Genomic DNA, 27,977 nt, shown 5'->3' with positions numbered 1-27,977 from the left:
TGAGAATTGTCCCACCATCTGGTGACAGTTAAAGCCCTATCTGAGATCTTGCTGCAAGCTCTCATCTCTTTTGAACCACTCTCAAGAAAAAGAAAAAAAGAACAAGAAGTTATTTCATGTGAAAAAGACAAGACTGCTGTGACCTTGATAATAGTTCATAGCAGACACACTTAAGTGATGACTTGTGTGAAGACAGACTGAGTTATTTTTCTCTTCAAGGGTATGACGGAGTGAAACATATTACCAATCAAGCAAGAGCGCAGGCACTTAGTAAACACTCAGACCGCATTGTATTCTATAAACTAGTATCCATCATTCTGGGTGTAGTAGAAACATAAGAGGAGTCTAAAAAATAAGTGAAGTTTGGGGAAAATGGCCTGTGAATTTAATCTAAACTTCCTTAAGGAACTGGAGCGAGAGGCTGTTCTACAAGTCCTGTACCGTGACCAGATGGTGAGAAAAATAGAGGAGGAAAGAATAAGGTATCTGCTGTTCCCCTATTCCTGTACTTCTGTTCCTTTTTTTTTTTTTTTTTTCTTCTCAGAATTACTCTTCTTCCTCTTCATTGTGCTTCCAAGTGTATTCCTTTTATTTCCTTGTTGTTACTGTATGCCTTTTTTTGTTTGGGAAAACTAAGGAGTATCCAAAGCCTCTTCAATTTACCATACCATTGACTAATCTACAGTAAAATGAGCAAATACTGTTCAGTGGATAATCTGCTTGAGGAATTTTATTTCTAGCCTTCACAGAAAGTACAATAGCTACCTGTCTTTGGTGTTTTTTGTTTTGTTTGTTTGTTGTTGGTTGGGTTTTTTTCCTGTGAAAGCTTTATGGCATTCTCATCATGTTCCTGTGTATGCCTATGTAGTCCTGGTAACACAGAACATGTTCAGATCTTTGTCTGGCTTATTTAGTTTATGTTGTGCCAAGACTGGAGTTAAGAATTGGATACTGTGCACACTGTGCTGAATCCATCACTGTCCCTTCTCACATACAACAGGTAACAAGCACACCACATTGTCTTGGAGATTGTTACTAGTGTCAATAGGTGTCATCAGTTAGGAAAAGAATTCTATTTAATTACTTCAGACTATGTAAGTATCTTAGTTGTGAAGGATATGGGATAATCCTCCAGCATTTATTTGCTTTATGTCAGCTAGGGCAAGGATTTCCTTGCAGCTTGTACCCTGCTTTGTCACATTGCATTCCCATGTAAAACAGGATATTTATGTTGCTAAGTTAGAAATTTTTAGTCTCTTAAATGTAGAAACTTAAACTTTGTTTACAGCAAACACTTATGAAACTATTACCGAACTATTAAATGATTGTGAAAAGTAAGTAAAGGGTTATAAAGTCTGAATTGGTTAGAAATTCCCTGGCAACTGTTGATGTTATAGCTAATAATTAAAAACATTACTGGTATATGTAACGGAAGCACAGTTGACGAAAGGGAGAGGTTTCAATATTTTGGTCTGTGGCTTTTATTTGACTTCCAGATGAGGCATTTGTTATGATTATTTTTACTTGATAGAATATTTGATTCTTGGTGAAATGTGATAAAAAACATCATCAAATGAAAGGGAGCACCCTTTAGTCTGGGGTTTTGTATCTGAATGCATAATCACTTGCGTGCATGACTGACGTGAACAGAACCCCATTTATACTGGACTGTTACTCTGTCTGGATGTACAGTTGTGGTTGTATATAGTTTTGCCATAGTGCAAAAAAGCTGTGTGTAGAAACCTTCAGACAGTGCCCAGCTGAGATTAGACTTGAGGGAATAGTAATGATGTCACACAACCAGGGTATTAGCTTGTGACTTACCTGGGGGTTTTGGTCTAATTACTTTTTGTTTGTCTTTTTTAACTGGGATGATTAGGAAACTGAAACTGCAGCTGCAGCAGCTTCGGTGGAAAGGGGCAAAAAATGCAAGCCATGAATACCAGGAGAGATCTTGTGCTCGCTGTCAGAAATCGCTTGGATTGTTGATAAACAGAGGTGCAGTATGCAATGGGTGCAGCCACCGAGTGTGCTCCGAATGCCGCATCTGCCTGAATCCCTGCCTTTGGAAATGCACTGTTTGTTATGCTCATGGGTAAGGAATTTCGATGGCTTGGATAAGTGCCAGTTTACATTGGTTATCCAGTGGATGCACACTGGTTTTGTGTGTATCTGTTGCTTTAAACAATTCATGAAACAAAACCTCTGGCAGCCTGAAAAAGCTGGATGAAGTCCTGATAGCAATGAAACTGGTGGGAATTTTGCATTATGTGTCATGTAATCAGGATTTCCCTTCCTGTATTTGGTAAAATGGATTCTCAAGGTAGTCCAAAGGTAGTGTGAAAAAGATTATAATGGCAAAGCATAGGAACAAGTGTTAGTTTCTGAATTTTAAATATAACTCTTTCCCCTGGCTCAATACTGAACCAGTGCATCATAACAAGTTACTGAAAGTGGTGTGTTTTGTTTTATTATAACCAGTCTTGACAATTTCCTAATCATTTTTTTTGCCTCATCCTACGGGAACATAGATGGATGAGTAATTTGAAGTAATATTTTATATAAATTTAAGAAGTAAAAAGTATTAATAACATTATCAGGAATAGTTTAAATGTGACCAGAAATCCAGATTTGTTTACATTGACTTAGTTGGTTTTTCTTTTGCTGTGTCACCTTGGTTTTGTTTTCCAGGAAGTGGTCTTTACTGTATTGGTCCAACTTTTATATCAAAAAACTCCAGCACAGTCCCTCCTGTTCATCAGAATCTTTCTAAACCAAATGGTTTAGCTATATTTCCACCTTTGATGAAAAATAACATGTACACAAAGAAAGGTAGTTTTAAAAGTGAATCAACAGCTGTGTAGGGTGATATATATCCCTGTATAAAGGGTGAGGATTTGGATGAAATTTTAATTTCTGCCAACACAAGACCAGTGCACCCCTTCACTCTCTCTAAAGATGCCAAAATGAGATTTAAATAAGCCTGAGAAAGGTAAGGTAAGGTATTAGTCTTAAGGTAAATGAATTTCTACTATTAGTTTGAAGTAATTTTCTATGTTTTGAAAGACACTATAAACTATCACTAAAAAGGTGTTCTCCAAATCCTCAGTTTATTTCACAATTTATACATAAAATAGGCAGATTAGCTCCATCTATATGCGATACAAGCCAGTTACTAAATTTTAATGCATATATTTCACTATCTGTGCTTCACGCTACAAGCACTAAATGGAAAGGTTAAGAAATTATCTTTCCATATCCTCCTCTAGGTACCTCCCCCATTTCCTCTTCTCTTAAATTGGTTTCCAGTTATTTGGTGGCCAGAGTGGAAAACCCCTATAGAGTATTTAGTTTTTAAGCTACCTTGTATAGTGCTGCACACCCCTAATTATTTCATAAGCCTGTCCAGATATTTAGTGGTAAAACCATGAAGGTATTCTTTAAATGAATTAAAAGACAATTTTATTATTTCTTGAGGAAATTACTTTTTTTTTTTTTTTCGTTGCTAATATAAAGGAATTCTTCAGCTGTCATTAAAATTCTCTTTATGGCAAAGAGACAGCACATTTGATCTTGTTTAGTCACTATGCAAAGTCCATTAAAATTAGTCAGACTCCTTCTGTTGCTTTCAGTGAGCTTTTACATCAAGGCTACAAATGTCAAGAAGGGTGGGAGTGCAACAGTGTGGTAAATGCTATTAGTGCCTTTTGTTTACTCCCATGATGGAAAAATAGGACAACTAAGAAATGTAAGAGCTGATTTTCATGTCCTAAGCAATCATAATTTTGAGTTTTGTTTGCCACTATAGTATTTTTTCCTGAACAAAACATTAGCAGCAGCAGCACTACTGAGATTCTCTCCTAGACACTAGGGTCATGTTTGTAAGGAATATGCTTAAATGCCTCAGTGGAAGAGCTGAGGTAGGTGAATGTTTGTTGTTTACAAAATAGTAAATTTTAAAAGCTTTGTGGACTGGCAGAATGTGTATCTTTCACCTGGAAGAGGCATGTCTTATGTGAATGGAGTTGATACAGTGTGCTTTTTAAAGGACTCCTGTCTTCTAGGAGTCTAGAAAGAAAGGCATTTCTATGAAGGAGGTTAGTGCGTTTTACCTGATGAGGATATTTCTTTATTAGCTTTGTTCTCACACATTTGATCATCATAGCTTAGCTTAATACTCCTGGTGCCTGTGTATAATGTTGCCATCATTGATATTAATCTCTGCATAACAGAGATGGGCTATGAAGCCATCGCAGCATCAGGGTTGTAGAGCTCATTGCTTCCTGGTGGCCACCCCAAGTTCTGTGTGGGAGCATATCCTCTCACTGACTTGCCCTGCTTCTCAGACAGGGCTGTAGCTGCAAGCAGCGGTGTCAGCAAAAGTGCCTGGGGCTGTTACATGAGTTGGGTAGAAAGACTGGAGTTAGGCCCAGGACTCCCAGCTTTGGAGCAGTATGTCTTGCTTTCCGTGGCCGTCCTACACAGCAAAAGGGAAAAAAAGAAATAATGGAAGGGAAGGATCCTTTGTTTGCAGCAAAGTCAGCCAATAGAGTGAGCAGTCATGAAATTCTAGTTTTATGGTAGGTTTAAGAAGGATTGTCGGATTGTTAAATGGTTATCAAACAATTGAAGAAACACATTTTGGAAAAAGTTGGTTCAATTGTCTTCTGCTTGTTTTTCAGAGATGTGAAAGTAAAGACTGGTGAATGGTTTTTTGAGGAACGGGCAAAGAAATACCCAGGGGAAGGTAATTGCTGAAACACCATAAACTGCTGTGTAATGTGTAGTCTTCATCTAGGTGAAACATAGAATGTAGTCTGCTACTATATTTAATGTTTCTTCCACTGGCTGAAATATTTGTCAGAAATTATCATACAGTGCATCTGTCTATGCACTAAATAAAACATGAACACGAACTAGCAGAATGTACCTAAAAGTATAATTCATTTTGAATGAATAATAAGAAAATTGCTGGCCATATCAATTTGAATTAATGGATGTGTAAAGCTTCTAATAAATACAATGACGTGAAATAAATACAGACATGTTAAAATATATGTGCAGGAAGGAAATGATCTTGCATCCATTGTTTGTCAAAGTTAAAACTTCAATTGTTTTCATGAGAAAGTTCTAAAGCTTAAGGAAATAACAGAATGGAATGAAAGAAAAAACAAAGCAAAAACCAAAAAACCCACAACATCTGTAGCTATAAACCAACAGAGAGCTAAATGCCTACTGTTTCTTTACTTTCAGCCAGCTGCACCATTGCCTTGTGTTTGGACTTTTCAGTGCAATTAGATACACAAAACCCTAAAAGAAATTATAGAGGATGTGGATTGATTGCCCTATGTGTTTTACCAGCCAAGGGGCTGTTAGTCTTCAGTTTCACCTACAATGACTAATGAGGTGGAGAGGATTTCCTTCCTCTTTCCTTCATGCGCCACTTCAGACCAACAACTGTCTCACTTTGTGCCTGACTGTAGCTAGATGTTTTAGTTTCACTTCCAGTATCTGCATCCTCCCCAGATTTAAGAATATCTGATAAAAAGGAAGGCACTGGACCTTAAATATCCCTTGGGAAACTTGAACAGGAAGTAGTTTATAAATGGAAGAACATACTCAGGCAAATTTTTGGTAGTCAGTATTCATGAAATACAGCAGGTAGAATATTAAGAAACTGAGCTACAGTTCCTGCTAAACAATTAATTTATAATTTAAAAGATTTCACTGAATTCCATTCTAGCTAATAGAATTTCTAATTTTAAAGTATTAGTTGACTGATCTTGTAAAGCACAATGGTACTCTATAACCATTTTTAGTAATTTTTCCCTCATATTCTTTCCAGTTAGTCTAAAGCTGGTATTTTTAACAATTTCTCACAGTTACTGGAAAATGTTATGTTGTTCTCAGACACTGAATCCGATATTGCAAGGTATTGAATGTCCCTCTTTCCAGTAAAATAGATGAGTTCTGACCTTGCATTATCGAAGCTTTGCTGGCACATGAGGCATTTTGCTTAGTTAGTCTATTGTTAATACAGTTGAATGCACAAAGATCAAAGGATGTACAGAAGATAAGCCTGTAGAGAGAAATATGTGTTGTTTAGTTCCTTTTGATTAGACCAACTAATTTAATTAAAGGGGTTTAAAAATGGCAACCCTTGAAAAACAGCCATCATTGTAGTTATGTATCCTTCAAGCCTGGAGAGACAGTGCCCTCTTTTGGTGTGAACATATAACACAAGTGAAGTATTCACTAACTGAAAAAATATATGTTGCAGTGGAGTTTTCTTATGTTGCAGAGTAAAAAAAAAAGTTACTTCAGTATGCCTCTTATTCATTTTGTTTAACCTTTATCTAAAGAATAAAAATCATATTTTCGTGGAAGTGATAGATTGCCTTTCCTGACTTAAAAAAAAAAAAAAAAAATCTAAGAAATAATTTAATACTGCAAAAAATCAAGATACCAAATATTACTTTTAGTAACAGAGCTTCAGGTCTGGAGTTCTGATCGAAATTTGTAACGTCAATAAGTTGATTATTGTTTCTACCACCACAGGGGTCTGCTACTTATATGTAGGTAATACATTATAATTAATGACATTTTCAGCAAAGCATGGATTACATGCAACTTTATGTATTAGCAATGATTAGTGATTAAAGCCACCTCAGATATTTTCAGTTGGCCATTTGTTACATGCATTTAGTCTTCTTTTTGTTTGAAATAACTCAGGAACAAACTATGTTTTTATGAGTTTTCATTGTTTGTGCCTGATGGAGAGCTTGTCTCTCGGTGTTCTTTACACCATGTGGCTGCTCACCTGAGGAATGTGACAAGGTTGCTATTTCCCCACAGGGATGGCCTTAGCAAAGGGGTTTACTTATGTTTGTGAGCTTAGTCATGTGTTTTCATGATTGTTCAGGTCTCTAGTAGAAAAAGTGAAAAGAATTTTTCATAAGATGCAAGAGATGACCATGTGCCTGCTCTTGTACACACTTTCAAGCTTTCCATAGTGTTTGAGTTCTATGGCTAAAGTGTGCTTCAGTGCTGTGGGCCCCTGCACCACGTGCCCCCTGGACCTCAGGAGGCTGAGGGCACTTAACAACTCATAGGAATGGGCCTGTTAGCAGCTGTACGTGATTGTTCTCAGCATTTGTGAAGAGCTGGTGTCAACTGCGAGAGGGGAAGGTGGAGACACAATAGAGTTTGATAGAGGAGAGACTTGTGTGTTGCTTGGCATGTACACTGGTATGTCAGGTGGGAGATGATTTCACTCCTGGCTTGCATGTGTGTGAGCTTTTGTAAATACAGGCCAGTTCCTAAAAAGGCGCTGAGGCCTTAGTATCTGCTGTGTTGCTAAATGACCTTTGGGTGTTTGTTTTGTTTCTCCTTCACAGGCAGACATGAAACAGTTGGTGCAAAGATCTTGAAGTCTTATCAGGAACTGAGGTAAGAGTAATAAAAGAACAAATCATCCTAGAATACTGAGAATTTGTATAGGTGCTATATTCTATGTTATAAACCAGCCAATAGTTTGTATATTTTTATTATGAAAACCAAATTCAATACTTTTGGAGTAGAGATGATAAAAGCATAGAAAAAAATACCATGTTTATCTCTCAGCAATCCATAGAAAGAGTCTCAAGTCCAAACGAGAGTGCTGTTTAGAGTAATGGTTTCATATTTATGTGAAATGAAGGGGCGTGCCGTATTTTTGTTATATCTGCTTATATTTTTGGCATTACCACTTACACCATTATCTTTCAAATATACACACTACTTTTAAATGATCAGAGATGAGAATTATTTACTAGGTATAATAGCAATAGCATCATTATTTGCTCAATGGGAGATATTGCTGGTTTGATAGCTTTAGGCTAAACAGCAGACAAGAAGCTCTGAATTTGGTAAGGCATATCTGCTCACCAAAACTTAAAACAAGTAAAAAATGTAGTTTACTCTGAATAAATACTTTGACTTGAGACCTAAGCATGATGATAACTAAGTTTTTACTAGTGATATATAATGTAATAACAGTATACTTAAATTATATTGTATAAAAGAAACTCTCTTTTTTTGGAAGTAAAATAATATACAAAGACACGGCCTCAATTTTATTATAATTATCTGTCAAGGCATAGCTGCATAAGACAGAAACTTACATTCAGCTAGGTATGATCCTAACCAGGGCTGCATAAAGCTTTGCTTTTATCTAGGTGTGGTTAAAGTAGGAGAGAATCAAAAAGGAAGTTCGCTGGCTGCCTTTAGGGTCTGTGGTTGTGCCCTGATAACAGGTTCTGTCAAAAAAACATTAAAAAAAAAATAGTTAGTTAGTTAGTTAGTTATTTTAAACCAGGGCTCTTTACAGCAAGTAAATGGCTGTAAAAGGTCTCTAACAGCTCTGGGCCCAGGCAAGAAAGGATCTTTTTAGTATTGTAAATACAGATGACTGTTTTCTGAAACATCTCTGAAACAGGGCGTTACACAGGAATTGTGTTTTAACAGTGTCTTGGAAGCCTGTTCTAAAATAGGTGTTCGTGATTGTTTTGAATTAATAATTCTGCCTCAAGCAGCCCAAGATTGAGAAGATAGAAAGGTAGTCCTAACTCTTACAAACAGACAGTGAGCCTGTGCTGCAGCTCTTAAAGACATGGGATCTCAACCCAGATTTTTAGATTGCAGGAAAGACAGGTAATAAAGGTACTGTGTAGAAACAGGGTTTATTTAGCCATCTCTTAGCATAATATATTAATTGTTACACTGTTTGTCTCTTAAATTTCTAGTAAAATTTCTGTTGTGCCTCCAACTCCGCCTCCTTTCACAGAATCTGCAGCAGGAAGCAACGTGACGGTAAATATACATATCTGCAAAATATGCAAATGCACGCAATTCTTAGACTGTCATTGATATGAAAAGGCCAGCCACAGAAATGCAGTGAACAGCAACTGCTGTAGCATTTTGTTAAAAGTATAAATGCTGCCTTATGTTCACTTGACTTTTTTTTTTTAATTCTACATTAGGAGTAGGAGAGAAAAGTCAGAGTCTATAATGAGGGATGTTTTCAGTTAGTTTTTAGTTTATGAGGCAAGTGATTAACCCTCTCTACTTGGCATTAGAATACTGCACCAATTTTTTGATCCATCACTACAGGAAGGCTGGATTGAGATCTCCTGAGGTCTCCTCCAGAAGGATCCTACGATCCTATGATATTCAGTAGGCATTTATAAAGTGATTATTCCATGTGTTACTTTCATTACTGAGTGGAAAACAGTGAATTTGATGGTTGCCTTTGCAGTACAATTTCTAATGGACAGAATAGTAGGACATGGCTCAGAACTCATTGAAATCACACTAACTTACTATTTCAGTTCATTTTGACCTGGGTCCTGAGGCCCCGATTTTGAAGCCCATTACAATTCTGTAAACATTCTAATATGGGCTTACCTGGAGTTTGATGAAAACTCTCTGATTGAGAGGCATAGGAGCATCTGTACTAGTTACGACTTTTCTGCTTGAAGTGTTAAATACATCACAACAAATCAGTGATGTAATTAGTTGTATTTATGAAATTACTATGTGATCTTCCTACAAGGAGTTCCACTTGTATATCAAAAGTATGGAACTGAAAATATCATTTTCCATCTTCATACAGTGGTGTGACAGTTTTCAAGCACATCAACATATTTGTCTACAGAAGTGAGCAAAGGGCTGCAGCCTTACCGTCTGGTTATTATGTGATCTGTAGATATGTGATCATTGCAACTTTAAAACAGCAAATATTTTGTGTTTTCTTACTCTTGGCATCTCCCATTTGCAGGAACTCAGACAGTCTAAAAGTTTTAATAAATCCGTGGAAAACTTGTTTTTGTCTCTCACAACACATATAAAAAGTAAGTAGCTTTCACTGCTTTGTCATTCTAGAGTAATGTAGTAAAATGTTTCAATTTCTTTGTCCAAATTACCCGCCAAAAAATAGTTATAAACAAAGGGTGTTGACTAGTGTCTGAATTGACTAATGCCAAGACTGAGCCAACCTGAAAAATAATACAGTAAGTCTAATTCTCCTTCAGTATTCTGCTAGTTGTTTAACAAGCTGATGATATCAACTCAGAATGCCTTTCCTGTGAAGATGTGAAAAGACCGTATAATGTTATTTTTAAGTTTACTGGGTATTCAGATGCAGTATATTTCACTCATGTTAGTACAGTGTAATAACCACTTTCTACTGTAGTGATCTTTGTGTTATCTATCTGACTGAAACCCAGCTGACCGTGTCGAAGTATCTATCATGTAATGGAAGTAGAGTTTTCATTCACTGGCAGTTTTCAAGAGAACTTTCCTCCTTCTTCGGAGTCTGTCTAGTTGTGGGGTTTTTTTCAGCGCTTATTCAAAGAGCCAGCCAGTCCTAACAACTCTTCTTTCATTCGGATACTCCTGTACATTTGTGCTGCCTGCTGTTCTTTAGGGTGCAGACTGTGTATGCACCTCTAAGGCTAACTACGCTGAGGACAGACAGCCTGTGTGAAGAACAAATTAAAGGCGTCAGTGACCAGAGGCAAACAACCTCTGAGCCTTATGAAGATTACAGGGGCTTGCACATTTGCATGTCTTTGAACAAACTTAGTGTTTTCTTACTAGCTTCATCTTAGACATCTGCAAATGTGACATTAGACCCAAATAGACTTGGCTTTAGTGCTTTTCTGCTTTTCCCTGTACATCTTGTCTTAGCTCTCATTTGGTCTTTCCTCTAACTTCTTCCACTCACCCTAAAGGCCTGTTCTCCTTTAAGTACACAAATTTATCGTTGTGCCTGCGTGAACACGTTATTAAAGCTATGCAGGGACACAATGGCTGTCTGTCCTCAATGGGAGTGTAATGTAGGGTGGTGTAGGATATTTGTTACTGGAAGCAGAGAGCTGAAGTAGCACAGAACTGGAAGCAAGGTAATTTAGTTAGTTTGAAACCTGGTCATATCCCACAGTTACTGGTAAAGACTGTCAGGACTAAAGCAAGCTAATTTAATAGTTCACAGCTATCAAAAGGAAGGTCCTTCTCCCCCCATGTCTGTCTTCTCTCTGTTTCTGGCCTTACGGTGCTGTTGTTTAACTTGAATTAGCACTAGTATTTCTGGACCCTTCTGGAAACCGATTTTACTAATTAAAAGGGCAGAACATTAACCCAGACAAAACATATAGATACTTTTCCACCAGTTTAGTGAGTTAAATAGGTGCAAGGTGGGATATATGTGTTGGAGCCTGTACAACAGAGGGTGCTGGGCCATGTGGGTGGGAGCCAGGGACTGAGGAGGGAGCAACAGTGGTTGCAGAGTGGGGATGTCAGCAGGTTGTCAGCTCAGTTCGGCTGTATGTTTAACCCCATTCAGGTGCTCTCATCCTTAAGGTAGAACCTTTTAATCTGTGAGAAAATAACAGGCTCTTGCAACCGCTGAAGTCAATAATTAAAAGTATAGGAAGTCTTACAGAGAGAAAGACTTGGGCCTCTTAAGAAAACAGCTTTTTCAGACAATGTGGCCTCTTAATGTAACTTGATACTGTGCTGATAAATGCTTTTGGTCACGAGTATCTAAAGTTAGTATTCTATATCTTTTCTGGATAAAAATGTCCTGGTTTGAAGAGGTATTAGGAACAGCCAGCTTGTGTGTATTGCAGTAAATAAACCTGGAAAACCTCATTGTGCTTCTGATTCTATCACTGGAGCCAGTGTGTGTGTGCATCTGAGAGCAGCAGGAACAAAGGATTAGCACGTGTAACACAATGCTGCTGTTGTGCAGCCTGCTCTGTATGCTGTTACCTCCTGTTCCAGTGTGGCTTGGCAGGAACAGGAGATTATAATCCAGTGGTTGCCATTTGGTGAATGTAAAATGAGTTGCTGGTTGTAGTTTTATTTGCAGTGCAAAATTGCCCTTGGCACTATAGATAGTGTTGGTCTTACTGACCATTTGGGTAGAGAAGTGAAAGGAGGAATAGATATGAAAACTGAACAATCATTTTTTTTCCTCACAGTAACCTGTTCTGTAACCTGTTTGTTTTAAGAGTGTGAGGCAAGCTTGTGTTTCTGCTTCTACTGCTGGTCAAGCGACTCAGATTGTATCTATTCCATTAGATCTTTCACTCCAGTCTCTTTTATGATCTCTGATTTCACTGTGTGTTTTAAAAACCTGGTTTCATTTACAGTCAGAGATGACTTAATTGAGCCTGCCTGTGAATATGTCACATGATGCCTTAATGGTGTACACAGAGTACAGTAAACATCTGAGGACTGATTGCTGCTAGAAAAAAAATTAACCCAAGATAGCTTTAAAAATCACATTTAAGAGTGCCACTGTTTTTGAATACCATAATGACATATTGTCTGCTGTCTGAGGTTCCTCCACAGAGACTCCCACTGTGGGAGAAATATTTATTTCTTCTGTATGAATTAAACATACGATAGCTATTTCATGTACCACTTATAAGTTATTAATTCTTAATGAGAGACTACCTGGGATTTACAACAAAGTGTGCTGCTAAGCCTGCTAGTTTTCAGCTTCAAAAATCATGGGTGAGTGCTGCCCTTCCCTTTAAGTGAAATCTGACTGTACCCCAAGGAATAAGAAGCAAAAAGTGGTGTACTAAATGTGTAATTGTCCTATAGATTTATTTGATAATAAACTAGATGTTACTGAAGTGCTAATTCAGTAAGGTACTTAATTATGGACATAAGCTTATCCATATGAGTAATGTCATGAAGTCAATGAGGGCCACTCATGTTCTTAAAGTTATAGGTGGTTTGGGGCCAGAGTATGTAACATCTCTCCTTTCATCCATATTTTGGATCAATTTCTAAATACTTTCCAATACACTCTGCTTTCTCATTTCCATTGCTGTGTTGGTTCATGTTGTTATCATGATCTTGCTTTTATCCTGAATCAAACCAAACTGCTTTTTCAAAATCAAGCTATATATAGGGTCTTCAGTAGCTACTTCTGTGAGGAAATTGTATTTGACAGCATACAACAATTCCTTGCAGCAGCTATAATGATAGGAAACAAGGAGTTTAATTTCTAGTTCAAACAGCAGGAAAGATTTAGTTAGGCAACATATAATTATACAAACTGGGATGAACACTTGCCCTCTCATCTCTTTCCCAATCTTAGGAGATCAATACTAAAATTGCAGAATGAAAGTTTGAAAGCTACATAATTGACCTATAAATTTACAGATTGCTTGCAATGTTTGTTACAGTGACTTCTGTCTTTTATTTTCACTTCAGAAATTTCCAAGTCCCAGAATGACATGGCTGACAGATGCCTCCTAACCACAGATTATGGGCAGAATGTGGAAAGAAGGAAGCAAAGGAGGAGCCAGTCTGACACTGCCATCAACATTACAAGCAGGGTATCCATATTATTATACAGTCTGTAACCATGAGGGCTGTTTCAGGAATGGAACATATTTGCAAGAATAATGACTTACACAGTGGAATTTTACTTGTATTATATGAGCAGGGCTTAGCTGATGTTCACTGACTGTGGCCAGAACTCTTATTCTTCACAAGGTTTTTGACTGAGTCTGCACACTTGATTTCAGCCCAGAACTGAAATGTGAGACTGAGATTTTACAAAGAACCCCACAGAGGGAGGAAGAGGATGGGTCACTTTGCTCTCAGGCGCTCGCAGTCTCTTGAAGCTGATTGATGTCTGCTCTGTGTGACTGCTGGGCTACAGGGAAGTGCTCTGTTTCTTGTCCTGCTCCTCTTGCTACTGAATAGGACCAAGCTATGGCCATCCAAAACCCATCGTGATACTTTCCAAGGGCTTTTCAATTTGGCAAGGAGAAAATGTTGACTGCTGTTAGTTGCTGGGCAACTTCCTTTTTCCTTTTGCTTTGGTTACAGTCTCTAGCTTTCAGTATTTTCTTGAGAAGTTTGAGAAAAATCCAGTCATCAGTTTTTCCACGAATTGTGCAGGGCTGAAGATGATGTCACAGATCTGCTTTAAAGTTACACTGACTGTTTTGTTTTGTACACTTTCACCTCTCAAATAACTGAACTTTGTCCATGTTCAATTTTCCACATAGTGGGTACTTACTGAATTGCCTTATTCTTCATCTGAATGAGGTAAATGTGGTCTGCTAAGTGCCTGAATTAGATGCTGAGAAAAGCTTTTGCTTTGGGCCAGACCTCATGGCAAATATTACTCACAGCTCCCTTGGTGCACTCTTTGCACTTTCCTCTGAAGCATTAGGTGGCGATAACTGGAAGAGACAGGATGTCAGAACACACGGGCTGATGGTTTGAATTGGTCCAGCAAGGCCTGTGAACTCTGTGAAATTAGTTCTGGTGTTTTTGTATGCAAGTGTATTATAAATAAAATTGGTAACAATTATTAACTACTCGAGTGCTGCTTCCATTGTGGCAAACCACATTTCAGTGTTACTTTCTCTATTCCACTGGCAGAGCACCCCTCTTAATGCACCAAAAACATCAGAGTTGGAGATAATATGAATATTAGCTATGCTTCATTGCATGCTGATCATGCACAACCCATCATGTTTAAAGGATGGGTATAGATTCTCTGGCTTGGGAAATCTATTAGTAGGAGATTCTAGAATATTTGTGTGGGGTTTTAATTGCCAGTTTAAAGATTGAGGACTTAATTTATGTCCACCTTCTGCATTACAGATTTTGAAAGATTTCAATGTTGTTTGTCTGTCAGAGCTCTATTTTTCTGAATCAAGGAGCTTTTGTTTCATTCAAACCAGTTAGACTATATTTAAGCTCGAATTTTAGTTTTACTGGAGTTACTGTTGTCTTTTATTCTTGTGAATGTCGTCTTTGCCATTTAGGTTTTTTAATATTGATGGAAATTTTACTTGTCTGCCTCTGCACTTACATGAGAGCTTTCTGTATCTTTACTGTGATTTTTAAAATTATTAATCTCTGTCAATGCCAGTATTGTATCTTTCTTCAATTTACCTTTTGTTTTCAATCTTTGTTTTCATTAAATAAGGGTAGATGTTTGCATCCTTACTTGAACTATGACTTAAGCTTAGGGACAGAACTTGATTTAAATTACACTTGCAAAACAACTAATTACTCAAATTTGTAACAAAATATGATGTAGAAATCTTCCTTGTTGTGATTTCCACCCCAGAAAGGACTTCCATTTTTGGAGAATGAATTGAAACAGGTGTGGTGTGGTGTTTTTGTTTTATTTTGTTTTCCCCTAGAAAGTGTGCATTTTTTCTCTTGGGAATGAATGACTGGGAAGTATTAACTGTAACTCTGCCATCTTGAATGTGCAGAGCACAAGACTGGGGCACCACTTCAGTCTCTAGAGCAAGATGTGTTAAAGTAAGTTTGCCAAATCTGTGGTATGGTTTGAGCTTGATTCCCTCAAATTGAAGCTGAAAGAGATTATATTTAACTTCAGTAATAGTGAATAATCAATCTAATGGCAAAAACTACCAGCCAGTGTAAAATCTGGCTTTAGAAAGTTTTCTATGGGCTCTCACCATCAGAATCTTGAAGTTCATTAAAGTTCATATACCTGCCTCACTGGGGGAACAAGCAGCATGTACAAGCTCTGGGGGCTGGTTGTGGTGCGTGGGCAGCTGTGGGTAGCCCTTCCCGTGACAGCAGCTCCAGGCTGCTGCCCACGTTAGAGCTGGGCTACACATAACAATTTCTGTGTGTTGTAGTAACAGTGTACTGGTTTGGATTTTGCACATCCTGTTTTTTCAGAAGTAATCTCAATATATTGTCTCCTCTGTTGTCCTCATTCTTTACTGCTTTCTGCTGATGGTGCAGGTGGGGTTCCCAGGTCTATTAAATATATATTATCTGTTTCTTCTATGCAAATATGTCCAAATCTTTTAGTTGATTTGGTCACATTGTATTCTTTCTAGTCTTTAAGGTAATCCCTGTTATACAGTTTTTTGGAAGAAATTATTTTCTTACATCTTAACCCTGTAAAATTTCTTACCTCACTCTTTCCCTACCCACTGAACTGTGAACATACTTTTCATAGATTGTATTACTCAGAGGTAGTGGTGTGCCAGAATGAGCTAAAATCTATTTTCAGCATATTTCTAGCCATGTGTATTAGTCTTTTGGCACTTCATTCTATTAACTGTTCTTATTGGTAACAGAGGTGGCTGAAGGTAGATCTTGGGGAGTTTTGCTATCATATATCTTAATTTTCCAAAATTATCAGGGATTTCATGGGGAGATTGGAAAGGCAAATGGACATAGTCAAAGCAAAGTCAAGAACACCTCTGAAATTTGAACTTTTTCTATAATCACAGCTAAATAAGAACTCAAGAACTTGTGAGTCTCTTCCTATTTTGAAGTGTCTTTCAACATATGTTCTTTCTTGCACAGATAGACACAGGCATGTGTCATGCATATTGCAAAATACTCTTTCTTTTTTTTTTTAATTTTCTGAAGGCAAGATTTGTTTGTTGTTTTCTTGCAAAATTACTGTTTTGTTAAAGGCTAATTAGTATTAGGCCTTTTATTAGTATATTGCTACTTTGGTGTGTTATTAGTAGACGGCTGTTAGTAATTGCTATGGTAGTGATCCTTAGATTAGGTGATGGTATGTTGATTTTTAGAAAATTATTAATATAATGAATGTACTGCTGGCTGAGATGACAGAGTTGTAAATCAGCTTTTAAATTATTACACTGTCTTTGAAAGTGTGCCACCTGCGTGATGTTGATCAGAGTGAATTATAAATATTTACTGATTTTTTTTTTTTTTCTGATAGCATTCCTGAATGAATCAGGGCATTTTTCTTAAATAACAAAAAAAAATATGTGCTGAATTTCTTACAGATTAAAAGTACACCCAGTCTTCAACAGCTCATCGCTGGTGCCCAAAATGATAGTGATATTCTGACCAAAAGGAACTGCAAGGAGGAAGAAGACATAATAACCAGTCCCACAAGTGATGCAGTTTTCTGTGATGGTGGAAAACATGTAAGTTGAAGGGTGAAGCAAAACAGAACAGGTGCCTGATAGGGACAAATATAAAAGCTAAGATCTTGTGCAAAATGTAGGTGTAGTTTAGCTTACATTACAAAATTAAGGAAGAAAGACTGGCTGCCTTCAACATGGTCCTCACAGTAACACTGTGTGAACTTTTTGCAGTATAAGCCAAATCAAATTAGTAATGGATAATTGATGGATGGATATACCCATTAATAATGAATAACTGATAGATCATGTTCCTCTGAATTTTGAAAATGCAACTAACATTCTTTACATTTTATATTAGGGTTAGTATTGTAAACATGGTTCTTTCTAACCTAGCAGCTTGCTTTTTCCTCTTAAAACTTCATTTAATTGAAGAGTTTTGTTATTCTGCAAGAACTGTTGTAATGGAAATGTTAGTGGAAATTCAGATGTGAGAATGTCAGTGAATGAAGAGGAAGCTAACAGTGATGGAAACCCAGGAAGCAGTTCATAGGTTTAGGGGATGGCACTGAATCATCCTCTGATGGATGGCATTTTGAATACTGTGAATGAGAGAGAAGGAAGCCAGTTATAAATGCATTCAGCACATGCTTTAAAGTCTCTGTGATTACCTGCAGAAGCTGATTTCTATGTATTAGTGATGAGGTTAAGCAGGGTGAAGTGTCCAAAGAATCCATGACTGATATTGTAAAGAACAGAACTAAAATGACTTTAAGGAATCAAAATTAAACCAGCCTGTTCACTTTGCAGAGGAGTTAAAACATACACAAGGACCCTGGTGCACTCCCATAGTTTACTGCACTGTGGAGTCAGAGGTGTTAAACTGACAAATGGATGAAAGTTTTGGATGCTATTTGTGATTCTGATGACAGTCATTTGAACTGGTTTATAAACAGTTCAGGCTTAAAAGTGAAACATTTTCTATGGTCTTGTAAAGTGGAAGGCCAGGTTTCATTAAACTTCCTTTTGTGGGTAAGTGTGGGATGTCGATGACTGCTCTACGGAAATGTATCTCCCAAAATAGCAGGTGGTGTTGCTTCCAGCCATGCCAGCAGAAGTGCGATACACGGAGTCATTGCTAAATCTTTGTTCACTGAACCAAAGGGATGAGTGATTTCTACATTGAATGTTTGTAACTCCTGATCAGGTGGGAGACATATATAGCAATATTCCGTCCAAACATCATAATCAGAACATGTATCCAGCCTCTCTAAATAAATAAGTTCTGTGAAATAAATATGAGGGACTTCTGCAGAACTGTTTTTAGGACATATGAGCTAAGATAAAAATCTCTTTGTATTCCTTTGTCATGAAGGATTTTGGTGGAAAATAAGCATTTTCTGGTCAGAAGGATAAAAATATGTCAGTGAATGAAAGAGAAAAGCTGAACAAAACTGCGAGAGATTGATTACACTGCTGTGTGTCTTGTGGGGGGGGGGGCAAGGTTACATGCAACAAGTGTCAGGTCAGAACAGTCCTAACACTTCTTTTGACTTCCTCAGTAAGCACTCTGACTCTTCTTTTGTCAAGTTTCTTTCTTACTTAGAGCTTGTAAGATAGAGGAGATAGCTTCTTTAATGAAGCTGTTGGTATGAATTTTAAAATGAATATTTGGTAAGCTGTGCAAATGAATAAGCGCATCTGCATGGAAGAGAGATATGATCTTATAAACACTACTGTGCACTATTGGCTGCTGTGTTGTGCAATACAGAACCCCTTGGTTAACCAGTCCTGTGTGGGCTGGTGTTTATTTATGGAGGAAGGAGTGATCTAACACAGATATCTCAGCAATCTAGAGCAATGCTGCTGTGAGATTAATCATAACAACAGTTGTGTCTTCAGGATATATGCTATGTAAAGAGTTTCTAGGGCCTTGCAGAACATAATTCTAAATGAATGGAGACTGAACTGTTTTGATTCGGTTGTTAATTTGTTACAGTGAAGGCTAGATAGCACCATAAAGTTACGTGTAGTCTCTTCCTTCACTGCACTTTGGCCTCTGTAAATGCTGTTCACAAATGTTGTTCTCTATGTGGCTGCACAGCATCCAAACATTTGCCCCATAGGTGCAAGTAGATGAAAGCAGAACAAAGTGGCTGAGGTGAGCTAGGAAACACCTTTTTAATGCACCAACATAGGACAACTGGCTGTCTTTCTATTTTAATCTTTCCTGAACTGTCTGCTGCGGTATGGAGCATGTCATTTTTACATGAAACTGGAGGATCTTGTAGAATATTTCCTGGGTGTGCAAGGCTGCTTTCTTTCCTCTAATACATGATAGAACCTAATGCCCTGATAGTGTTCCCTGCTATGACCTATGTATTGAAAACAGTCTGCTTCGATGTTTTGTATGTTCTTAGATTTCAGAGGTTTTATCACTCTCTTCCTTTCAGGCACTTAGCCCGTTTTACTCCTGGGAAGCCACATAGCAGTTTTATGTGGAGACAATTTCTAGATCTATAAGTTATCTAAGAAAGCATTTTCTTAGCCTAGAGATCTTACTGAAGACAAAAAGGCAAAGCAGTAAAATTGCAATTACAGCCGTAATTTTTAGAGCTGTTACAGAAGCAACAAAATTTTATACAGGTTACCTGAAATATTTGTGATTTGCAGTAGCTCTGCTAGCGTGTCCATAAAGATACTGACCTTTGACGGAAATAAATGTTTTGCCCTGTTTGATGTGAAGCTACTTTTCTTAAATGTTTGTCTTTTCTTAGGGGAGTCTGTATAGCCTTAACAGCACTTGCACTGAGTCTGGCAATTTTGGCAATGCTAGTGTCATAGGAGAAATAGAGTTTGCCATAAGATATGTCTTCAAACCGTGCATCTTAGAAATTTGCATCAAGGGATGCAGGAACCTGGCTTATGGAGAAGAGAAGAAGAAAAAGTGTAACCCGTAAGTATTTTGTACCCAAGAAGAAAAAAATAAGGAAAATACTCTGTTTTAAAGATACTTATGTATGTTGTTGTTGAAATTGATTGATATATGATAGTATGACATATTAGCACTTTCAGAACATTTAACATATATACCAGCCTTTTTTACATCTACACACTGCAAGACAAATAAGTTTCATGCCAGCATTTACTCCATTCTGACCAATTTCTGCTAGTAACTGTCTCTTTCCCTGTGTGTGACCAGCCAGAGAAACCATCTGTGTTGCTCCTGAGTGCGTTGGGATCTTGAGAATAGCTATTCAGATTTTAGCTCTTAAGTTTGGCCTGCAAAATTAATACATAAGTGGCTAAAACATGAGATGTCATGTTCCTAATTCATCTACTGACTCGCTGTGGGTCACTGGGCGATTGCTATGCTACTGTGCTTCCATCTTCTGTAATAAGAATAGGCATTTCAGATACTGTAGCACATTTGAAAATCTAAAGCTGTTTAATAATTATGTATTATTGTAGGAGGAAGAAACACCTTCTTCTGTGGATAAAATACACCACAGAAGTTTTTGACTGGATAGTTAAGACTGGGTAATTTGTCTGCTTATTACTAAATGATCCTCCCTGACCATGCAGCAATCATTTGTAGAAAATCACCAGGTAGAATACCTAAGTACTGGTTCTTGCTCCTCCTGTCACAGCGTGTTCGGGCACTTGAGTGACCACATTGGAATTGCAGACTTGCAATCACCTTCACCCAGAGGGAAGATTGCTCTTGCACATCTTGCAGAGGACATTCATAAAGATGAGTTTGGTGATGCAAGGAGCCTTGCTGCAACAGCAGCTCATGAAACATGGCAATTTTGGGGCACTTCAGAAGTGGCTTAATGTTCTTTACATCTCCGGGTAATTCAGCCAGGCAAAGAGTTGCAGGAAGCCTGAAAGGCAGTGTGGGAAGTGCTGTGTAGTGAACATTATGTTCTCTACCAGTATATATTTACATATTTCTGTTGATTTCCAAGCCAACAGAAAAAGTGCAGTCAGTGTACTCACGTGACACACTTGCTAAAGAGCAGACTGTTTAAAACCTCTTGAGTTATTCAGCTTGTTGACTGATTTGAGGTCTGGCTGGCTACTTTTTAATTAAATTGATGTGGGATAATAGAGCAAGGGGCTAAAACTTCTAGTACCTGAATATTTTTAAAAGTAATTTTACCTATGGATAAATTTGGAAAGAATAGGGAAGATGTGTAAATTCTGTACTGACGATATGAGATACAGCTGACTTACCCCAGTAAGTTAATCAAGAGGCTGTTTTAAAATTGCTTTAAATCATAATATCTGAAATGTATTATACAAGTACAGTTTAAAAATATTTAGTACTATGTTAACAATTACTCTGTTCCCTGCCAAGCTGTGAGCAAGCACTGTCTATTGCTAACATTCTAGTTTTGAAGCTGTAAGACAAATATAGGCCATTGAACTCATGGTAAGGAGAATATTTAAATATTAATGTGCATGTGACCTACACATGAGAAGCTTTGGGTAGGAATCATTGGTGCTTGATATTGGCCCAACTCAGCTTGAAGAAAATTTGTTGATTTTCATGTTAAGGCAATTTTGAGCGCTTTAGAGAATCTCCCACTTTTCTTTTAGTGGCTGTTATAATGATTAGCATTTGTAAGAGTTATCAATGATTATATATTATTTGTATGACTATACCTTTTTTTGCTACATGGTACTTGATGTTGTAAAGATGAGATATTTTCTTTGTGAACAAGCAGCAATGATCCTAAAATTGAGTGAATTTTGGTTTTGAGCACGTAATATACTGTGTGTTTTCATCATAAAGCTGCCACTACAACTGACAAGGTGACTTCCTTGGTTGCTGTTTTAGTAGAGGCCAAGAGTAAGAAAACAAAATATTCCTATTCAGATCCTAATGCTTTTCCCAATTAGAACAGGATTGAAACACATTAGCTGAACGATATACAGGGATCCTTCTAGCATGTCTGCTTATATTAAGAAAGGCTATAGATCACAATTTGCCATTTTATTGCTTGGAAAATGACAAAATCAATAAAATTGTTTAAGTATTAAGAAAAAAAAATCTCCTGTCATATAATTATTTTTTTCTTCTTAGTTTGATAATTTTTTTTCCCCTTTCTGTTCACTTTCCGCACGTCCTTCTCTCGATCTACAAGGTATGTTAAAGTTTATTTACTTCCTGATAAATCTCCTCGGAGTAAGCGGAAGACAGCTGTCAAAAAGAGCACAGTGGACCCAGAATTCGATGAGACTTTGAAGGTACTGTTTGCAATTGCGTTCTGCTAAATGCGCCGTTCTATGGTAACATGTCCTTTTGTAATATACAGTCCTACAAGTTCAGAATCATCCTGACAACTATAATTTAAAAAATCAGGTTTTTCAGTCCAAACAAGAGAAAATGCTTTTGGAGTTAGAGTGGTAAATCGCAAACCATCAGAAGAGTCTGCCTTTGTCCATGAAAACACCTTTAATGAATTCCAGTATTGTTCCGAGTTGTGACAAAAGCAAAGTATCTTTCACAGACGCTTTTTTTTTTTTTGGTATGTTCAGGAACAGGGACCCAATACTCTCTTGAAGGGCTCTAACTATGTTTTGGGAGTGGATCAAGGCTTTAATTAGTGGTCAGCTGAGTTACTTCCTTGTCCCTACTGACTGCAGTGAGTAGATGTCCACTAACCAGAATGGAAGTTTTAGCACCTTTATTAGGTGTCTTGATCTTGAACTGACCTCCACAGCAGCCAAATTGTGCTAGGAGTGTAAAACAGAAATACAAAATACAATTAACAACAGCAACAACAACAACTATTCCCCCCCAACAAAACAAAACAAAACCAACCAGCCAAAAAGCCAAATGGTCTGGAATTATTATCCAAATCTTTAGCAAAGCAGGCCAAGGTATTCCTGGAATCTCGTTTCATCTTTGGATGAGCATTATTTAGTGTTTAAGTAGTGGGGTAATATGCAAATCACAAAGCACCTTCAGACAACATGGTTCTGTCTGTGTCCAGATCCCTTCAGCCGTGCCACGTCTGGCCTTCCTTTGAGGAGCCTGTGAGCATAGGCCTGCATTCGTCCTGTGTGTTGCTTTGTAAGTGCTGTTTGTCTTTCCAGTACAAGATTGAATACTCACAGCTGGGAAGTCGGCAGCTTCAGATCTCTGTGTGGCATGCAGGAGCACTCAAATACAGGGTGTTTTTGGGGGAAGTGGTGATTCCACTGGCAACATGGAATTTTGAAGATAACTCGATGCAGTTTTTCAACTGGTACCAGCTCAAACCCAAGGTGATTCTTAGTTTTTGTGCTTAGTTGTATCTTAACAGAAGTATGTATTAATCATAATAGTGAAACCGATCAAAAAGATCACCCTTCTGAGGTCATTGAGAGGAAAAATGCGGTCAATCCAGTCCACTAGTAAGACATGTTGCAAATGTAAATAAGCTGTGAGAATGATGTGGAATACAATGATTGCAGTAGCGCAGATTTCTGTATGTCCCTTTCTTCAGCTTGAAAAGCCTGAGGATGATCTTATCCAGTACAGTGGGGAACTCCTCGTGTCTGCAAGACTGTCAGTACCAGCCCAGTATAAAAATGTCCATCTTGAAGGTATGTGACATTTTAGCATACATTGGCTAGAAAAGAATTGAGATCAGTGAAGGACTGACAATGTGTCCATATAATATTCATCTATGGGGTTTTTAACAGCTACTGCAAATGGTGGTTTGTGGTATATTGTATTTCAAATTAATTAAAATCCAGATATTTGCCAAGTTCATCTTTTTATTCCTTTTAATGCAAACAAAAGCTGCACATTATAAAGGCAGCAGTATGATGTGCCCAGCTGTTTGGCAACCTTGTGCCTGTCATGTTGCTAGTAAACTTTATTCTGGAGGTGATGCAGCAGTTTTACTACCCAAGGTAGAGATTGCCAGTTTAGGGGAAAAGTGGAAGGGAAATGGCTGCAAGGGTACCAGACCGGCACTTTTGGCTTCCTCCAGTGGCTTAATTTTAGAAAGAGTATTTCACTTGGAAGATATTACATTCCAAATGTACAGTCAGGATTCAGTTTTTGGTTATGAAAGTCTTGTGAGGTACGTTAAGTATTGCCGTAGCGTGTCAGAGCAAGTCCCTGCTGGTGGGATGAAATACACACTTTGGGAGGGACAGGACAACCTCATTTTCTTTACCTCCATAGATCATAGTGAGGTATATAAAGGTTCAGAGCTCTACTAATGCTCTCTATGTTCAGGACCATAGCAATAGGTACAGAGCACTAGAATGATCTGATTAGCTGTTGGCTTAATTTTGTTCCCTTTTTGTTTGCAAATGACCCCAAAGTTCCCAGCTTGCTTTCTTCCATTTTCTTCTCTGTGCCTGTCTGTGCACTGGGTCTCTGCTCTTTCACAAGAGCTTTAATTGAGGAGTGGTATCACAGAATCACACTGTGGGTTTGGCTGTTCCTCCTGCTTCTGACTTTGTTTCAGAGAAATGCTCTGTGTTTACTTTTCACAAATACAACAGAAATCTGTGTTTGGAATCAGAATCACAAAGCAACCTGCTACTCATTGCTTTCTCTTTTTTTAAGGAATCACACACCATTCAAGCAGGTTAAATCTTTCAAGTGATCCTAATACAGCACTATGAGTCCTTACCTCAGTAGTACTGCTTAGCCACGTTCCTACTTCCTCATAGCAGTATCTTAAGCTATCAGCTGAACTAACTGGTTATTTCATGTGGTGAATGCTCCTGTTTCAGGAAAAAAAGACCAAGGAGTTCCCAACTGCCAGCTTCAGGTTATGATATTTGGGGCAAAGAACTTGCCCATGCTGAGATCTACTGGAATGCCAAACTCATTTGTTAAAGGGTATGTATGTAACCTAACATTTCAACAGAAAATGTCCCTCACTTTCTGTACAGAAGTATGTATTAACATTTTTTCATCAAAGACTGGCATGTGAAAGTGGCATTGTCCACATTCTTAGTCAGACTTCCTCGTAATGGTGACATTTGAGTATCTGCATAACAGCAGCACTCAGCAGGGCGGTGACGGGTCCCACTTGCTCTTTGAGTCCTGAATGGCACTTCGGAACTTATTGATGTCACTTAAAATAGTAAACTCTAGATTTTTAATATCTGCTTTTAGATATTAGGATGGGGGGGGCGGAAGAAAAAAGGAAGTGCAAATCAAGAGGGTATTTTCATTCCTATTTTCAGTTATGCCTTTGCAGAATTGAATATTGCTTTGGATACATTAAAAAGGAAACTTTCATCCCCTTCATTCTAGACATTTTAAAAGAGGAGGGGACTGAATTTTTCTTCAGTGCACTGATAGTTTGTATGTTGGATCATTTTACTTTCTTACTGTCAGATGCCATTGGAAGCAGGATACTGAGGTACACTTAAAACCTCTCATAAAGCCATTTCATCTGCTGTGGAATGTCTGTTCAGTGAAATGGGTGAGCATTTTATCTACTGAAAGGCAGGTTTGGGGCAGTATGGGGTAACAGAATGGGGAGTAAAGACTCCCTCAGCAGGCAGTGACAGCGGAGGAAAAGCAGACCACAAGAGTTTACTTATACCTACATTGAAGGCAGATAGGAAAAAGAGCAAGCCCCAAGATAAACACACTAGGACCATGTTCTGCCTTGCCCTTGAGCTGAACTTTTTTGTTGTTTAAGGCAAACCAAAGGGCCCTCGTTGATTACTGCAAATGTTCCATTTTCTGGTTGAGAAATCAGTAACCTCACTGAACTCTCATTGTTTTGGGGAAGTTGTCTTATCCTTCCAGACCAAGTGGAGGTAAAGCACAAGTCTCCTGTCCTGAAGAAAGAAACCTGTCCCCAGTGGAAACACTTGTTTGTCTTTGATGGTGTTACCCCAGCTCAGCTACAGCAATCATGTCTACACTTGACTGTCTGGGACCAGTCAGCTTTCAGCTCAAGTGATCAGTTTTTAGGAGGAGCCAAGCTTGGTGCAAGTAAGTTATTTATCACTAAAAATCACTACACATACAGGTCCAGCCCCTGTCCTAAGCAACTTGTAATCATTGGGCTTTGATCCTGCAAGGACTGATGCACATGTTTTAGTTCAGGTCTGTGCAGAAGCTTGAGGTTGTCAATGAGAACTTTCAGGAAAGTCATTTGGTAGCATGGTAACTTCTAGGGTCAGAGGCTGGCCATGCAAAAGACAGGCACAGAAAAGCTGGGTGGAGTCAACTCATCTAGAACTCACTATGTACTTAAGAATTGTTCCTTGAGCTGTTTTCTACAACTAGGCTAATTTTAAACACTATCTCATCAAAAGGATGCACAAGATCTAATGATCTAATAAACTTCACCTTGCTTATATTTGTGCTTATTATTTTACATCCACAAATCAATGGGAGAGAAAGTGAAACTTGCTCAGAACTGCCTATTGCATGTCTGAGTTTTGGGCCCCGTTCTAACGTAAGAGTGACAAGGCTGAGAAATTTCTGAGAAACCCTCTGCTCCCTGAATGGGCCTGGTTTAACTGGTAGTTGAGCAAGGAAATGTTGCTTGAAAGCTGCCCGATGGAGTCTCTCACTCCATCTTTGCAGAGCCTAAGTGCTTTGTTTCAGTGTTCGAGACAAAAGGCTCAATAAGACTGAGGCTCAGTCACTTCATTATGGTATCAGTGTGCACTTTGGAGGAGTATTATCACTAGGAATAACTTGGTGCTGTGCAGGCTTCCTCAGGAGCTGCTTTTGCTTGTCCTTCCCAGCATTTTCCTTTTTGCTAGCGCAGGGACTACCTGCTTTTGAGTGAAGACAACTCTCCCAGCCCTAAGCCTAGTAAGTGTTAGTCACTGGAGATGAACTGAAGCAGGCAGTTTCGTGCCATGCTGCTGTATTTAGTGTGTATGCTCGCTCCTCTGCTTTTGGTCATACAACCAAAAACTTTCTTTGCTGCAGGCTCAGAGTGATCTTAGTTTAACAAAGTGTAAATAATGCTTCAAAAGTATAACTGCAATTTATTGCAATTAATCCCTTTGGAGATACAGAACAGCTGAAATTGCTATAAAAAATGGGAAAAGCGGGTTGGTTGTTTCCTAGTCAACTGGGCCAGAAGTTGGGTAAGGCCAAGTGAAAAGTAACTCTGTGACCTTTCCTTTTGCTTTTTTTGCAGAGGAATCATTTGGCTCTACAGACCTTGTTTCTCAGTCTGTGCTCCAATGGCAGGAGATGCTCCACAGCCCAAACACATGGATGGACTTTACGCTTGTACTGCATTCAAATAAGGAAAACTTTAAATGATGAGAGATCACTGCGCAACAACTTTTCCTTCCCTGTATGTAATGTTTTAAACTCAAGTGGCACATACCTTTCGGGGCTGGGGAAAGGTGCACTGCAACAGTACCTGCTCCATCTTTTGGGGAACAGACTTTGTTACCTGTGTCTGTAGCTGGAGTTTAATGTATTGTTTCTTCAGGAGTGACAAATTCAGTTTGAAATGCTGACAAGGCAACACCAGCCAAATGCTATGCAGTTTTTTCCACTTCTGGGCACTGCAGAACAGTATTTAATCCCAGGAATACTTCTTAGAGAAAATAACTGTTACCTTAAGAAAGTTAACAGGCTTTTGCTCTGATTGTGATTTTTTTTTTTTTATACATGTTCAGAGAGAATTAAAAACTAGCTTATCTTTAACTACTTGCTGCATGTGAGTGATGCTAACATGTCTGTGCTTCAGAATTATCTACAGTGCCGCTTTTACTTCACATTACCCTAAAAACCTCTGGCCAGAGGCCTTACAAATGTGAGCTGCATCACAGTGCTTAAAACCTGTTCAAATGTGTAAATTCTTCCTCAGCAGGAGGAGTGAGGGACCCTTCCAGGTCAGTGTGGCTTTTAAGGATCTCTGTGTCTTGAACTCTTAAGTCCTTATGCTAAGCTCAGGAACTAAAAGTGCAGTAGCACACCTAACGCAAAATGCACCCTGCACAAGGAACACTTGACTCCAAGTCCTTTGTTACTTTGCAGATCTTTTATTTAGATGTTTGCTGCTGCAAATTAAAAAACCACACAAGATTCAACTCAAGTATCAA

The 27,977-nt window shown here is 38.2% G+C and overlaps 1 protein-coding gene across 1 annotated transcript; it reads left to right on the top strand.

Moving 5' to 3' along the window:
• Positions 1–51: 51 nt before the first annotated feature.
• SYTL3 (synaptotagmin like 3) lies at positions 52–27,601 on the top strand. Its single transcript, XM_080342447.1, has 15 exons — positions 52–482; positions 1,880–2,095; positions 4,683–4,747; positions 7,398–7,449; positions 8,784–8,850; positions 9,818–9,890; positions 13,273–13,397; positions 16,839–16,982; positions 19,697–19,875; positions 22,073–22,175; positions 23,028–23,198; positions 23,420–23,519; positions 24,669–24,777; positions 25,685–25,890; positions 27,059–27,601. The coding sequence occupies exons 1-15, from the start codon at positions 373–375 to the stop codon at positions 27,184–27,186; spliced, it is 1,848 nt and encodes a 615-aa protein (XP_080198573.1). The 5' UTR covers positions 52–372; the 3' UTR covers positions 27,187–27,601.
• The last annotated feature ends 376 nt before the right edge of the window (positions 27,602–27,977 follow it).

This window comes from Nesoenas mayeri, assembly GCF_963082525.1.
Source record: "Nesoenas mayeri genome assembly, chromosome: 3".
Classification (NCBI taxonomy): Eukaryota; Metazoa; Chordata; class Aves; order Columbiformes; family Columbidae; genus Nesoenas; species Nesoenas mayeri.
The sequence above is the reverse complement of the archived record's forward strand: the minus strand, read 5'-3'. Positions and strand labels throughout refer to the sequence as shown.